Below are 13,445 nucleotides of genomic sequence, written 5' to 3' on the forward strand. Positions count from 1 at the left end.
TATTCCCTGATTCCATTCTGGTCCGTGATTTATTTATGATATTCCCTATTTATTCTATTTATTGCCTAATAAAATCAAAGTTTCCTTCAAAATCATGGAGATGTTCTTGTCCTTTGTGATCCAACATGGATCCTTGGAAATACTTTGGATATGGCTGGCATGGGAAGGCACCTGCCTGGAATTGGTGTGGTTTAAAATCCAAGTTTCCCTCTTGGAAAAAACCTGGGATAGGGAAGGTGTCCCTGCCCCTGGCAAGGGTGAAATGGAATGGGAAATTTTGGGATTTCCATCCCAAAAACCCCCTTGGGTGCCTTTGGTGGCACCTCCAGAGGCTGAGGAACAACTTCCATCCTCCTCCTCTTCCCAGGACATCAACAACTTCCCAACACTTCCTCCAACTAAAACAAACATCAAAATTCACATGGAAATGATGGAATTTTATCCTGTTTAATCCTTATTTTTTTAAAAAGTATGTTCTCCTTTCCCAAACATACACAGAGGAAGATGATCCCAAGTATCCCACGGCCTTAAAAACAAGACATTCCTGGATCTGGTCACTCCTCTCTTCTGCAAATTCCATTCTTCCCAAATTTTTTTTTTTTTTTTCCAATCCTGCAGCACAGGGATTTCGGCTCCTCACATTTTTAAGCACCTAAATTCTATTCAAATTTGAATAAATCAAGTTTAAAAAAAGAAGTATAAAAAGTTTCTCATACAAAAAAAAGTATTAAACAACATTTTTAAAAAAATGGAGACAAGCTATACAGAAAAGAGGGGGGAAGAAATTCCATGGGGAAATTCCGAGCTGCCTGGAGTTCATAGTGGTGTTCCCAACTTTGGGAATTTCAGGAAGCAGAACCACAGCTTACCAAGGACTGGATGTACAGGAGCTATACAATAATTCCAAGTATACAGCGATTCTGGAAAGGAATCTGGTGCAAGGTTAGGATTATTCTTCCCTGATCCATGAGAAATCCAAAGCACCTCACGATTCTGGCAGTTCAGTGGGTTTTTTGGAAGGGGGTGAAAAGTTTCCAGGGGAATTCTTCTCCCTGTTTTTTTCCCTGATGGAAATAAAAAATCTTTTCCAGCTGATGAAAAAGATAACGTGGTTTGTTTTTTTCCAGTGTTTGTGTCTCTCCAGAGAGGCTTTTCCCTGTGGGTGAAGCCTGGAAATCCGGGATCCACCTCTCCTGAAAGTCTGGGAAGTGGCTTCTATCCACCCAGAAATTCCATTCACGTTTCTCCGGAGGATCCTGCCTCAACTTCCCAGCCAGCGGTGATGCCACGAACATTCCTGAGTCCCAGCAGGATCCCAGGGGAGCAGAATGGTTGGGTGAGGAAGCTCCCACCTCCTCTTCCTCCTCCTCCTTCCAGCTGCCTCAGCTCTGAGCAGAGAAACCTGAGGGAAGGGAAAAAACACACCTGGATCATGGGATCTCCGGAAGTTCCTGCAAGGCTCAAACGGAAAGATTTTTAAATTCAAATTCTCTAAGTTGAAAAATCAATGTGTTAAACCTCCACCCCTGAGGCAGCACAAGGCTGTGGCACAGAGTCTGTCAGGGAGAGCTTTCCAATTTCCAATCCAAACCTCCCCTGGCACAACCTGAGGCCATTTCCTTTTGTCCTAAATTTAGGAATTAAGAAAGAACCGAGTTTTGCTGTTGCAAAACAAAACAAAACAAAACAATCCACGTGATTTTTGAGGACAATTCTCTTTGGCTGGCTGAGTTCATAAAATTATGGAATGGTCTGGGTTGGAAAGGGCCTTAAAAGTCATTTCATTCCAACCCCTGCCACGGGCAGGGATAATTCCCAGCCCCTTGAATAACTTGGATTTGCAGAAGGTGAACGCAACATAAGAACTCCATGAAAAGGAGGGGGAGCTCCCTTGGGAAATCCAGCCTCACGTGGAATGGAACCACAAAGCCATCAGGGAAGGTGATTACTTAATTAATTAACCATTAATTAACCATTCCTGAAATAAAGACCCAAACATCCCCTCTTAGGACTTCCAGGGAATCCCAAGAACTGCTTTGGACACCAGAGCAAAACTATTCTTCGTTTTGTATCAGCCCCTGAAGGGAAGGATGAAAACACCCCAAAACACGAAGTCAGCTGCTGAAGGTGGAAGTGAGACAATTTTGCCCTCCGTAACAAAGGGATCTGCGAATTCCCTGATGGAAGCCCCCAAACCCAGCTGGAACAGGGACGGGCTCAGTGCCCAGGAGCTGACGGTACCTTGCAGCGTCTGCAGGATCTCGTAGGTGGCTTTTTCCCCCAGGCTGCTCTGCAGAGCCTCTGCAGTTCCATTGCCCTGCTCCCTGTCTCTCCACTTCCTCAGCACCAGGAATTTCTGCATGTTCACCTCCTCCTCCATGGCCCTGATGTCCTCGATGTCCTTCATCTCCATCTGCAGGCACTCGATGGCGATTTCCCGCCAGCGCCGGTCCAGCTGCTTGGCGATCATCATCAGCTCTTTGTCCGACAAGCTTTTGGCTCCCATTCCATCTGGAAAACATTGGGTTTTCCCCCAAATCCACCCTGAGCCTCCCCCTGAGGCCGTTCCCTTCTCCTCCTGTCCCTGCTCCCTGGGATAAAATCCCAAATCCCACCCCTGGCTAAACCCTCCTGTCAGGAGTTGTGCAGAGCCACAAAGTCCCCCTGATCCTCCTTTTCTCCAGGCTCAGCCCCTTCCCCAGCTCCCTGAGCTGCTCCAGCCCCTGGCTCATGCCCAGCCCTCGCCCCCAGCTCCTTTCCCACCAGACACCTTTCCTTCCCCAAGCCCGAACCACTCCACAGGGAAAAATCCTTGGAAAAGGCAGCCGGGTTCCAAGCACAGGACACAAAACCAACCCCAGGCAGGTTCTTTCCCACCTGCAGTGCCGCCAGTTTTCTGCTTTTTGCTCTGCAGCCCCTCTTCCTCCAGGATGCTGAGGGCTGGCTTCCTCTTCTTCACACCTGGGCAGGGACAGAGGTGCTGTCACTGCTGTCCCCAGAGCCAGGGAGGGGCACAAGGAACAGGGGCCCCACCCCGGGTCATCTGCAGTCACTCACTGGCTGAGCTCCTCTTCTGCTCGTTCTTGTTCTGGTCATAATGGATCCAATCCCCTGGGGAAGGTCAGAGGGGGAACACGTGAGGGAGGAATTCCCAGGCACAAAGCAAAGCCCTTGGGTGGATTCCAACCCCTCGGGTTTGACAGAATGAGATTTTTTTTCCCCTTTAATCCAACGTGCTGCAGCAGGCCCAAAGAGGCAAGAGAAATTGCAAGTTATAATGCCAAAGCGTGCAATTTTATATTATATTATGCAATTCCATGGATAATATATGGAATAATATATTATAGCATGGAATAATAATATAAAAACATGCAATTTCATATAATTTACAATTGCACGGATAATAAGTGGAATAATATATTATAGCATGGAATAATATATTAGAACATGGAATAATAACATGCAATTTTATATTATATGATACAATTCCATGGATAATCTGTGGAATAATGTATTAGAACATGGAGTAATTTGCAGGAGGGTTGGAACTAGATGGTCTTTTAAGTTCCAAATGAAACAATTCCATGAGCAGAGGGATGGAGCAGCTCTGCTGGGAGAGTTGGGATTGTCCAGCCTGGAGAGGAGAAGATTTGGGGTGAGCTCAGGGTGGCCTGGAGGAGCTGCAGGAATGGAGAGAGACTTTGGGGAAGGGATGGAGGGACAGGACACAGGGAATGGCTTCAAATGGACAGAGAGCAGGGTTAGATGGGATTTTGGGAAGGAATTCCTGGCTGTGGGGGTGATGAGGGGCTGGGATGGAATTCCCAGAGCAGCTGTGGCTGCCCCTGGATCCCTGGCAGTGCCCAAGGCCAGGCTGGACAAGGCTTGGAGCACCTGGGACATGGAAGGTGTCCCTGTGGGTGGAACTGGATGATGTCTCAGGTCCTCCCACCCCAGAGCATTCCCAGGGACTCACTCTCTCGGAGTTTGGCTTTCCAGACGGTCTCATCCGAGTCCTGCTCCACCAGGGACAGGGTGAAGTCATCAGGCTTCTCCAGATACACCTCAAAGTAACTCTTCAGTTTCAACAGTGATCCGTCAACAAACTCAATCTCCTACGCAACAGAAATATAAAACAAATATAAATATTCACCTCAAATAAACCAAACAGAAGGCTGTTGGGAGAGATCTGAACCAAATACAGTTTCCCCAGAGTTTTGCCGTTGACTTTAGCATCAGGATTTCATCCCCAAATTTTAGGGCTCCTAGAGGCAAAAGGTTCCTGTTTGTGCCCTATTTCCAGGGAAGCTGCAGTGCAGGAAGTGAGGGCTGTGTAAGGGACTCACCTCAGGAGTGATTTCAGCTTCTGGCTCACAGATCAGTCTGTACTTCTTTCCTTCCTGCAGTAATTTCTGGCACACGGGGGGCTTTTCAATTTGAACAAATTTCCTTTTGGAGTGCTTTACAGCCTTTGAGATATCCTAAAATTTAAACACACCATTCCAGGCTCAATATTTCAATGTTACTGATTTCAAAAAGGGAATTAACATTCAAAACCTGTGCTCAGGTGGTTCCTTGGGCTGTTCTCTGGCCCCAGCTTTACACAACAGCCACAATCTGTTCCACAAACTTCCCAGAAAGCTGTGGAATAACCACCACGCTCAAAAAGCACCACTAAACCTCTCCAGCTGTTCTGCCACGGGGGCGAAATGGGATAAGAGAGTTCACAACCTGAATAAAATGGAAGGTTTTTTTGTCCTTTGAAGCTTTGAGAGAGAGAATTTACAAGGGATGGAGCGACAGAAAAAAAAGGGGGAGAGGCTTCAGATTCAAAGATTGTAGGTTTAAATGGGATACTGGGATGGAATTTTTCCCTGGGAGGGTGGAGAGGGGCTGGGATGGAATTCCCAGAGAAGCTGTGGCTGCCCCTGGATCCCTGGCAGTGTCCAAGGCCAGGCTGGACATTGAGGCTTGGAGCAGCCTAGGACACAAAAGGTGTCCCTGCCATGGCAGGGATGAAATTGATGCCTTAAGTTTAAATTCCATGTGTTTCAGATCCTGTGCTGCCCAGGGGTGCAGCTCTGAGCTCACAGTCAGTGTCACTCAGCTCTGCACACAGCAGGGACACAAAACAAATCCTTCTCCTGCTGCACACCAAGGACAATGTTCAGGCCCAAAAGCACAAACAAGGGTGGGCTGGAGGGAGGAACAAGAAGGATGGGACCTCACAGCCTGGAGCTGGGATTGGACAATTAAACCCCAAAATGCAAATGGACCAAAACTTATAAAAATGTGAGACCTCATGACTGCTTGTCCATTCTGTGACCATTTTATGACCATTTTGGGTCCAGCTTGGCTGTAGCCCTGGCCAGGCTCCTGTCCTGCCCAAGGTGCATCCTGGAGGCCTTTCAATAAACCTCTACTTGATCCTCTAGCTCTCTCCAGTCTCTGTTTCAGGTCAACCCCCCTAAGGCTTTAGAATCAGAAGGGATTTCAGGTCCCTTCCCAAGCCAGGGTCCCTCAGCCCACCCTCCCCACGCCCAGCTCCCCGCCGGGGCCGTACCCTGATGAAGGAGTCGTTGTTGGTGGCCAGGTAGACCCAGAAGGACAGGGAGGGGTGCTCGTCGATGGCCTTGTAGAGGATGACAGCCCCGTGGTACTGCAGGGGCTGGGGGCTGTGGATCAGGGGGCCCACGGGGGACAAGGAGCTCACCACCCACTTGACGTGCGAGGCCGAGAACTCGGCCGAGGGCTCCATGGCCGCGCCGCCGCCCTTGATGTGCAGCACCTTGAAGGCCACGGCGGCGCCGTCACCTGCGGGGACACGGAGCGTTGTGGCGGGAGTGGGAAACGCCGCTGCCTTCCCCAAGGGTTTCCTTCAGAAGCCGCCCGGAGCAGGCCACGGGAGCAGCCGTGTCAGGGCCATGCGCACACGGAGGCCCCAGAGGAGGACAGGAAGGGGCCTCCTGTATGATATTATCCAGCAGGGTTAATTCCAGCATGCTGGAGGGATCAGGGACAGAAGACCCAACCCATGGGGTGCTCAGGGGTTAAAGACGGGGCCGCTAGCCAAAGACCTGCGGGCACAGGGGCAGTGCAAAGGGCAAGGCCAACAGAGGGGTCTGAGGGATGAACAGCTGGGGAGGGCACGGTTAAGTGACCAACGAAGGAAGCAATCCAGGCTAGATGGGCAGCACTTCTGCAAGGCACCCCGAAGGCAGTCTTCTCTTTCAGCCTAGGCAGGGAACTCTGTGGTAAATCCTCCCAGGGCAAAGCCTGGCAGTTTCCCTGAGGGGATCTTCAGGGTTCCCACAGGGCTCAGAGCTCCCAGAACACCCCCAGGGGTCCCTCTCACCCCCGGCCCCAGGCTCACCCCCCAGGCAGAGGCAGTGGGGGAACTGGATGGAGCCGAGCGCGGCGGGCGCCGAGCAGCGCACGTCGAACAGGGGCCCGCCCACGATCCAGGGCTTCTCCACCAGCCGGGCGTATTTGCTCCAGGATAACAGGGAGTAGGTGATCCTGGCAGTGCCCGTCACCTCGAAAATCAGCCCAGTGACACTGCACTGGTAGGAGCCCTCTGCATCCAGCTGCACCCTGCAAGAGACATCCAGAAACGTGGCACTCGGCCAAAGGTACCAGGGGTGACAGAGAGACTCCCTCCCGCTTTATCTCCCCAGCACAGGGGCACAACGTGCTCCAGGCTAGATTTGAGCTGGCACTGGGCTGTTAAAAACTGCTGAGGGCCCACCCAGCCTATGCAAAACAGCTGGAAATGAGCACTTTGCATCAAGCTTCCCGCGCCAGGAGCTGCTCTCACATGCAGGGCTCAGTGTCAGAGCCAAGGCTTCCCATGGATAGCACTGACATCCACAGCGCCCACTGCAAGGCGCAGAGAGGGAGAACAGCGCTGCATCCATGGAAAATGCAGTGCTGAAGGGGAGGGTGAGGCGGGGGAGATGCCTCGTGTGCACCCAGGCTGAAATAAGCCCAGAAGAATGGGCCTGCTGGTCGTTGTGGCAGCATCCTGAAAAACCCTGCCAAGAGCTCTCTTGGACCAGGATCTGGAGGCAGCACAGGCTCTGAACTGTGATTTTTAAAGGATTTGGGTGCACCTCCCAGTATAAATCCAAATGGATTTGTGCAGCAAATGAGCTGTTTGCCCACTCCAACCGAAAACCGAAGCACCTTGATGAGAACAATGTCCACTCAAACCCATCACATTAAAAAAAAATTCATACATAAACTGTCCTCCAGCAAGTCTCCTGGGGGTCACTTGCTCCTTCTGGTCCTGGAAATAGATTTAACAAAAAAATTGTCTTTAAAAAGGTGAGGAGAGAACTGTAGAATTGCAGTTTGCAAATGATCTCATGCAAAATAAGTGGCTGGTTTTTTTTTTTTTCCTCACAAACCTACATTATCATTCCTGCAGTGCTGACAGGGTGGCAAGCAGCTCCCTCCTAAGGGGAAAAGAGGAAGATGAGCTCATGAAAAGCCAAGTAATTAAACAGCCAGGAATTTAAAAAAAAAAAACCCTCAGGAGATCTGTTCCTACCTGACTCATTGCAGTAAGGTGGGGATTCCTTCTCCTCCTGTTCTTCATCTAGGAAAAAGGAGCTTGGAGTAAATATCTCAATGTCCAGAGAGTTTCTGCTCCCACATTCACCCGAGACAACCCAATTTCATTGGCTTAAATTCACCAAATCCAAAGGAGAACACTCCTGAGAGCCCCTGCAGGCTTGGCACAGCCGGGGGGTGCAGCTGAACAATCAGGATACAAATTTGCCAAAGGCTCCTTAATTGCCCAAACTCCTGGGAATTTTCCCGGGGGGTTAAAAAAGAGATTTATCCCGGGATGAGCCTCACGGTGCCAAGGCGTGGAAACTGGGAACAGCTTTCCCAAGGAGCAACCACCACATTGTCTGCAGTGTGTCTGTCCCTAAAATGATTTAAATTGCCTGCATTCTCCTGGCTGCATCCAACAGGACGGAATTCCAGCAGAGCCGACACTTCAGCCCAAAGGTTGTGTCCTGAGGGGTGGATTTGGGAGCAGGGGAGTGGCAGAGCTGCCAGGATCAGCTGCTTCCCCATCCCACCTCCCTCCAAGGAAAAAAAGGATCCTGGAGGCTGTCCCAGAGCTATCCTGGAAGTCCAATCTCCTGCTGGGCTGGGAGAGGCAGGGAAGGCCAAGCAGCCTGGCAAACAGCAGGAACACTCCCTGCACGTGCAAACTCCACCCCTCATTTCCTAGGGATGCTCTCCAGCAGTTCCTTTTCCCCAAAGAGATCCTTCCTGCCATCCCACATCACTCCTGGGGCATTGTTTATCCCAACTGCCTTCTTCCTGCTGAGCAAGGGATAACAGGGACAACAAACCCACACTCAGCCAGCCTCCCTCCACCCCCACCCCTCTGCATCTGCAGGGAAAAACCACTGGAACTGTTTAATTCGCAGCATTACATAAAAACAGAATAAACTGCTGCCAGCAAAACCCATGGAAGAGCAAAACCACCGAGAGCAAACATTTCCTTTCATTCTTTTCCTGTCCATCCTGTTTGGCCGGTTCTGTTGCCAACTTTTGAGGAAATTTATGGCCTCTTGGTGTCTGGACAACTGCTGTGGTGTAAAAACACCCCGTGGGTGTCGTGTCTGGGCTGTTGTGTCTGCGAGGTGAAAGCAGCACGAGGTGCTGCCCTTTGATCACTGATAGGAAATCACTGCCTCCCAAAAATTTTATTGGGAAAGCAATCAGAGTTAGCATTCCCTAATAACTGTGAGACTCTTCCTAAGAGCATCAGCTGGTTTGAACTGAACATCAGTTTTAACAAAGGGATGACAGGTAAATAAATCACCATGTTCTGCTCACCTGACTCCTCTTCTGAGCTGCTGCTGGAGCTGCTTTCGGAACTGGCTTCTCCTAAAAAAATAGGGACAGGTGGAATGTGAGGCCAGGGATCCGTCCAGAGGTTTGGATCCATCAGGCCAGGCAGCAGGTTAGATAATGGAACAGAAAAAAAAGCAATACTGAGGCAGAGCAAAACATCAGAGCATCAAATCCCAGCACCAGAGGAGACTCTGGGGTCACACAGTCCCACCTGAAGGGTGTTCAGAATATTGAATTCTCATGTTTTCTACAACCTGGGATCATTTTGGAGCTTCACCCATGGCACATCCCAGATAAATTATGGTTTTCCGTGGCAGGTGGGAGCAGCCTTGGCGGGAGCTGTGTCCCACCAAGCGGGATGCACCAAACGTGGCTTCAATTAATTCAATTATTCTTACAAATGTCATTCAAAGAGAAACCAGCACTGGAAAGGGATGTGGGATGTGCTTTGGGATGTGGCTGGGGGAAATCTGGGATGCAGGACCATGCCATGAGTGAGGGAATCCCTCCGCCATGGCGCGCTCACCCTCCGGCTGCTCCTCGGCCGATCCCGATCCCGATCCTGATCCCTCCATGCCATTGGGTGTCACCTCTGCAAGAGAACAGCGGGGAATAAAAAGCTGAGCAGGATTTAACTCTTCTCTTGCCCATTTTGTACCCAGAGAAAGGGAATAAATAACAAAAGAACAGGGATTTGAAAAACCAAAGTAATCCATAAACGAAGGGTTTACACCGAGGCTTTTAAAGCCACTTATAGAATTCTTATTCCCATTCCCAAGGACGGGCATTTCCCCAAATCCCTGCATCTTTTCACCTGGTTTTTAAAGCCAGTTTTAGACTTCCCATTCCCAAGGATGGGCACTTCCCCAAATCCCTGTACCTTTTTCATCCGAGGAGAGGGACTCGGCTCCGCTGGAAGACAAGAGCAGACACACATGAAACCTCTGGCAGCCCTTTCCCACGCCTGCACAGGGGCAGCATTCCCAGCTCCAGCCCTGGCATGGCTCCCAACCTCAGCAATCTGGGAGCTGGGGATGGAATATTCATCCCCTGCAGCATCACCCCTGCCCGGGCTCTCTCCTGGCCCTTTTTGGGGACACCTGGCTCTGCTGGACACAATTCCCACTGGCACAATTCCTGGTTCCAGCCCCTCTTGCCAAGCTCCAGGATCCCATGCCAGGTGCCCGTTGGATTTGGGAGCGATCCAACCAATCTCCAGGAAGGCAGAAAAACTCAAGATAAACTTTGCACTCCAGCAGAGCCAGCTGGGGCAAATTCACCCCAAGCTCCAGCCTCCATCCCCTCCTGGGAAAGGGATATGATACTGTGTGTATCATTCGCAGATAAAAATCCTGTTTGGAAAACCTTTTCCAGGAGCTCCACGACATCTGCCAGGCAGATCCAGCAGAGAAAAGCTGCCCTGAGGAAGGGAATGGCCCTGGGTGCAGGCACCATAAACCAGCAGGTGACATCCAGCACGGTGGTGGCACCGGGAAATATTCCACAACCTCCACCCTGCCAAGGGACAGCTGGAAGAGCAGGGAGGGGAAAAAAAAACTCATCCAGCCCTTTGGTTTTTTTTTTCTGGAGGTGGTGAAGGTCCTAGTGCAATCCCAGAGATGCTGGGGATGGAGAAGCTGGGATGTGGGAGTTGCTCAACTCAGGGGGATGATTTGGGGGCTGATTTGGGCTGGAATGAGGGGGCATCACCTCGGGGACCAGAGCCTTGGGGTCACGCTGGAGCACTCTGCCAGAAAATCGAAAAAAGAAAGAAGTAAATCTTATAAAAATAAAGAAATCAAAGAGGCAGGAACATCCCAAATGAGTGAGGATTCCTGAGGAGCTCAGGGAATCGATGCCAGCTGGGGGAGTCCTGGCAAAGCACAGCACAAGGGGCTGCAAAAGTTTCTGGGTCAAGGGCAGGAAGAAATGCTTGAGAAAAGCTTTTCCCCCCACGAGAAATTACACAACAATTTGCTCTTCCAAACTGTATCTTCGCAGAAAAAAAAAAAAAAAAAAAAAAAAAAAAAAAAAAAAAAAGGAGAGAGAGAGAGAGAGGGAAAAAAAGTGGATTTATCTGGAGGATTTGGACGAAGCCTGGATGCTCTCCAGGGCCGGCACCTGAGCCAAGCGATGTTTGTGCAACCCTTCAACCCTTCCACCAAGTGCTGGCTTGCTAATTTGGGATCGCTTCCCTCGAGCCCCTCCAGCTGCATTTCCCTCCTCCCGCGCTGGCAAACAGCGCAGAAACGGGGGGGGAAGAGAGAAGAAAAAAACCCCAGAGAAACAAAAAAACCCGCCCGCAGAGGCTCGGAGCGCTGTGCATTAATAACTGTAACCATTAATTGCGGCGGGGAGGAGCCGCGCGGGGAAAGGGGCGCGATAAAACAGGGGAAGATAAAGACGAGCTCTGCCCGGGGTCACGGAAGTACCGGGGGCTCGGGGGGCTCCGGGGGAGGCGGAGGGGAGGTGGAGGGGAGCCCGGGGGTGCGGAGGGAGCCCGGGGGTGCGGAGGGGCGGAGCGGGAGCCGCGCTTTGTTCTGCAGCGGCGGCGCGGCCGGCGGCGCTCGGAGCCCCCGGTGCAGGTGCACGGCCGCGCTCGGGTACCCGAAGTGACGTGGAAAGGCGAGTTTGGGGACCGGAGGGACCCTCCGGGCTCGGTGGCCAGGAACGAGGGGGTCGGGAGGGGATGGAGGAGCGGGAGGACGCCGGGGATGCAGGGGGAGTGGGGGATGGGAGGATGCGAGGGGCGGGGCTGGGGGCGCAGGGGGACTGCGGGACGGGCTGGGGGACGCTGGAAGGGTGCAGGGGGACATCGGGAGGGTGCACGGGGACAGCGGGAAGGGACAACAGCGGCGAGGGTGGAGGGTGGCGGGGGACGCCGCGCAGCCCCGGGGAGCGGCGAGGAGGCCGCGGGGGGATGCCGGGGGACGAGGGCACGGCAGGGACCCCATCCCCGCTCACCTGTCGGGCTCCGGGGCCGGGCCGGACATCGCGGAGGTTCCGCTCGGCGGCACCGCGCGGGAACGGCCGCGTCCTCCGCGCGTGGGGGGCGGGACCTCCGGGGGCACGGCCCCCTGGACACGCCCCAAACACCCCTGGACACGCCCCTGCCACCCCCGAACACCTCCGGACACCTCAGGTCACCCTCAGGACACCTCCAAACACCACCCGGACACCCCCGAACACCTCCGGACACCTCAGGTCACCCTCAGGACACCCCCAAACACCACCCGGACACCCCAGGACACCCCCAAACACCCCCAGGACACCCCCGGACACTCCCGGACACCCCCAAACAGCCCCCGGACACCCCAGAACACCCCAAAACACCCCCGGACACCCTCAGGACACCCCCAAACACCCCCCGGACACTCCCGGATACCCCTAATATTTCTCTTACTCTATTCTTCGGACACCCCCCAAAAACCCCCGGACACCCCCAGGACACCCCCAACCACCCCCGGACACCCTCTGGAGCTCCTGCTCGCCCCCCTCAGAACTCCGGTGCTGTGCGTGTCCATCACCTCGGTGTAGGTGCGGATCTAGCCGGAATAATTCATAAATATAGAGTTAATATTCCTTTTTAAAGTCCCAGAATGGTTTGGGTGGGAAGGGACCTTAAAGCTCACCTGCTTCCAGGGGAGGAGGGACAATTTCCATGGATCGGGTTGCTCCGAGCCCTGTCCAACCTGGCCTGGGACACGTCAGGATCTGCCTCCTGCCGGCAGAGCTGCTTAGAGGGAAAAAGTTAAAATAAAAGAAGGGGGAAAAAAAACCAAAAAACAACCCAGCCCAGACCTGCGGCACATTCAGACATTTTTGTTTATTTATTTATTTAAAAAAAAAAAAGGAATAAAAAGGGAATTAAAGCCTCGTAAGCAGAAGCATTTGGAGCCCTAGCAGGCACCTGTCCCCGCCCTGCAGCGAACCTGCAAACCCCGCGTGTGGGGAATTCCGGAGCTCCAGCCAAGGAAAACCCCTCAGAGCCCTCCCCGGCTCCTCCCGGGCTGGAAACAGCCGAAATCACCTGCGTTTGTGCCCCTTGGAAAGAGGGGGGTTCAGACGTGTGGTTTAAGGGCATTTCTCTTATTCCAAGAGCTGATCCAGCCCCAATCCATGTCTCAGCATCATTCCTCCCTCCCTGTGCCCATCCCAGAGCAGCTTTGGGGTGCGGGTGGGCTCTGGGGTGACCCTTTTTGTGTGTCTGCCCAGGGCCTGGAGCAGAAACGAAAATAATCTCCATAAATAAACCGAAGTACTTGAGCAAACACGGGCTCAGAACGCTGCTCCAGGCGCCTTTTGGGTGCTCCTGGAAATATCCTGCATTGGGAGTTCTGCCCCTCGCCCCAAATCCCAGCCCTCTGGAGCCCCAGGACACCAAAGAGTTCTGGAAAAATCCACATTCCCGGGAAACTCCAAGCACGGAGCTCACAGGAATGAGCAAAGGGAGGATGTAAAACCGACGGAAACTTGACGAAACCATCCAACTTTTAATGGGAGACCCTGGAAAAGTGACTTAAGGGGTCGGGTTGGGAAGTACCGGGGAAGGAAATCCCCTGTTA

At 52.4% G+C, this 13,445-nt stretch overlaps 1 protein-coding gene across 1 annotated transcript; it reads right to left on the minus strand.

The window, feature by feature from the left end:
* Positions 1-428: 428 nt before the first annotated feature.
* CARD8 (caspase recruitment domain family member 8) lies at positions 429-11,993 on the minus strand. The gene is made up of 15 exons (XM_066193674.1): positions 11,845-11,993; positions 9,761-9,792; positions 9,407-9,472; positions 8,863-8,913; positions 7,553-7,600; positions 7,414-7,457; positions 7,239-7,288; positions 6,374-6,594; positions 5,564-5,814; positions 4,347-4,481; positions 3,977-4,115; positions 3,058-3,111; positions 2,878-2,961; positions 2,242-2,511; positions 429-1,402 (listed from the first exon to the last, which is right to left on the minus strand). Exons 1-15 carry the CDS (start codon positions 11,871-11,873, stop codon positions 1,383-1,385), a joined length of 1,494 nt encoding a protein of 497 aa, XP_066049771.1. The 5' UTR covers positions 11,874-11,993; the 3' UTR covers positions 429-1,382.
* Between the last annotated feature and the right edge of the window lie 1,452 nt (positions 11,994-13,445).

Source organism: Chamaea fasciata, unplaced genomic scaffold (assembly GCF_029207755.1).
Source record: "Chamaea fasciata isolate MVZ Bird 193981 ecotype frontalis unplaced genomic scaffold, bChaFas1.0.hap1 SCAF_11, whole genome shotgun sequence".
NCBI classification, from domain to species: Eukaryota; Metazoa; Chordata; class Aves; order Passeriformes; family Sylviidae; genus Chamaea; species Chamaea fasciata.

What these genes read in the sequence shown, in the direction of transcription:
- CARD8 (XM_066193674.1), bottom strand. Translation starts at nt 11,873, where the DNA reads ATGTCCGGCCCGGCCCCGGAGCCCGACAG. An exon ending in GGCCGAGGAGCAGCCGGAGG is followed by an intron (nt 8,914 to 9,406) that starts GTGAGCGCGCCA and finishes CTATTTTTTTAG; the next exon opens with GAGAAGCCAGTTCCGAAAGC. An exon ending in AAGCTGAAATCACTCCTGAG is followed by an intron (nt 4,116 to 4,346) that starts GTGAGTCCCTTA and finishes TCTGTTGCGTAG; the next exon opens with GAGATTGAGTTTGTTGACGG.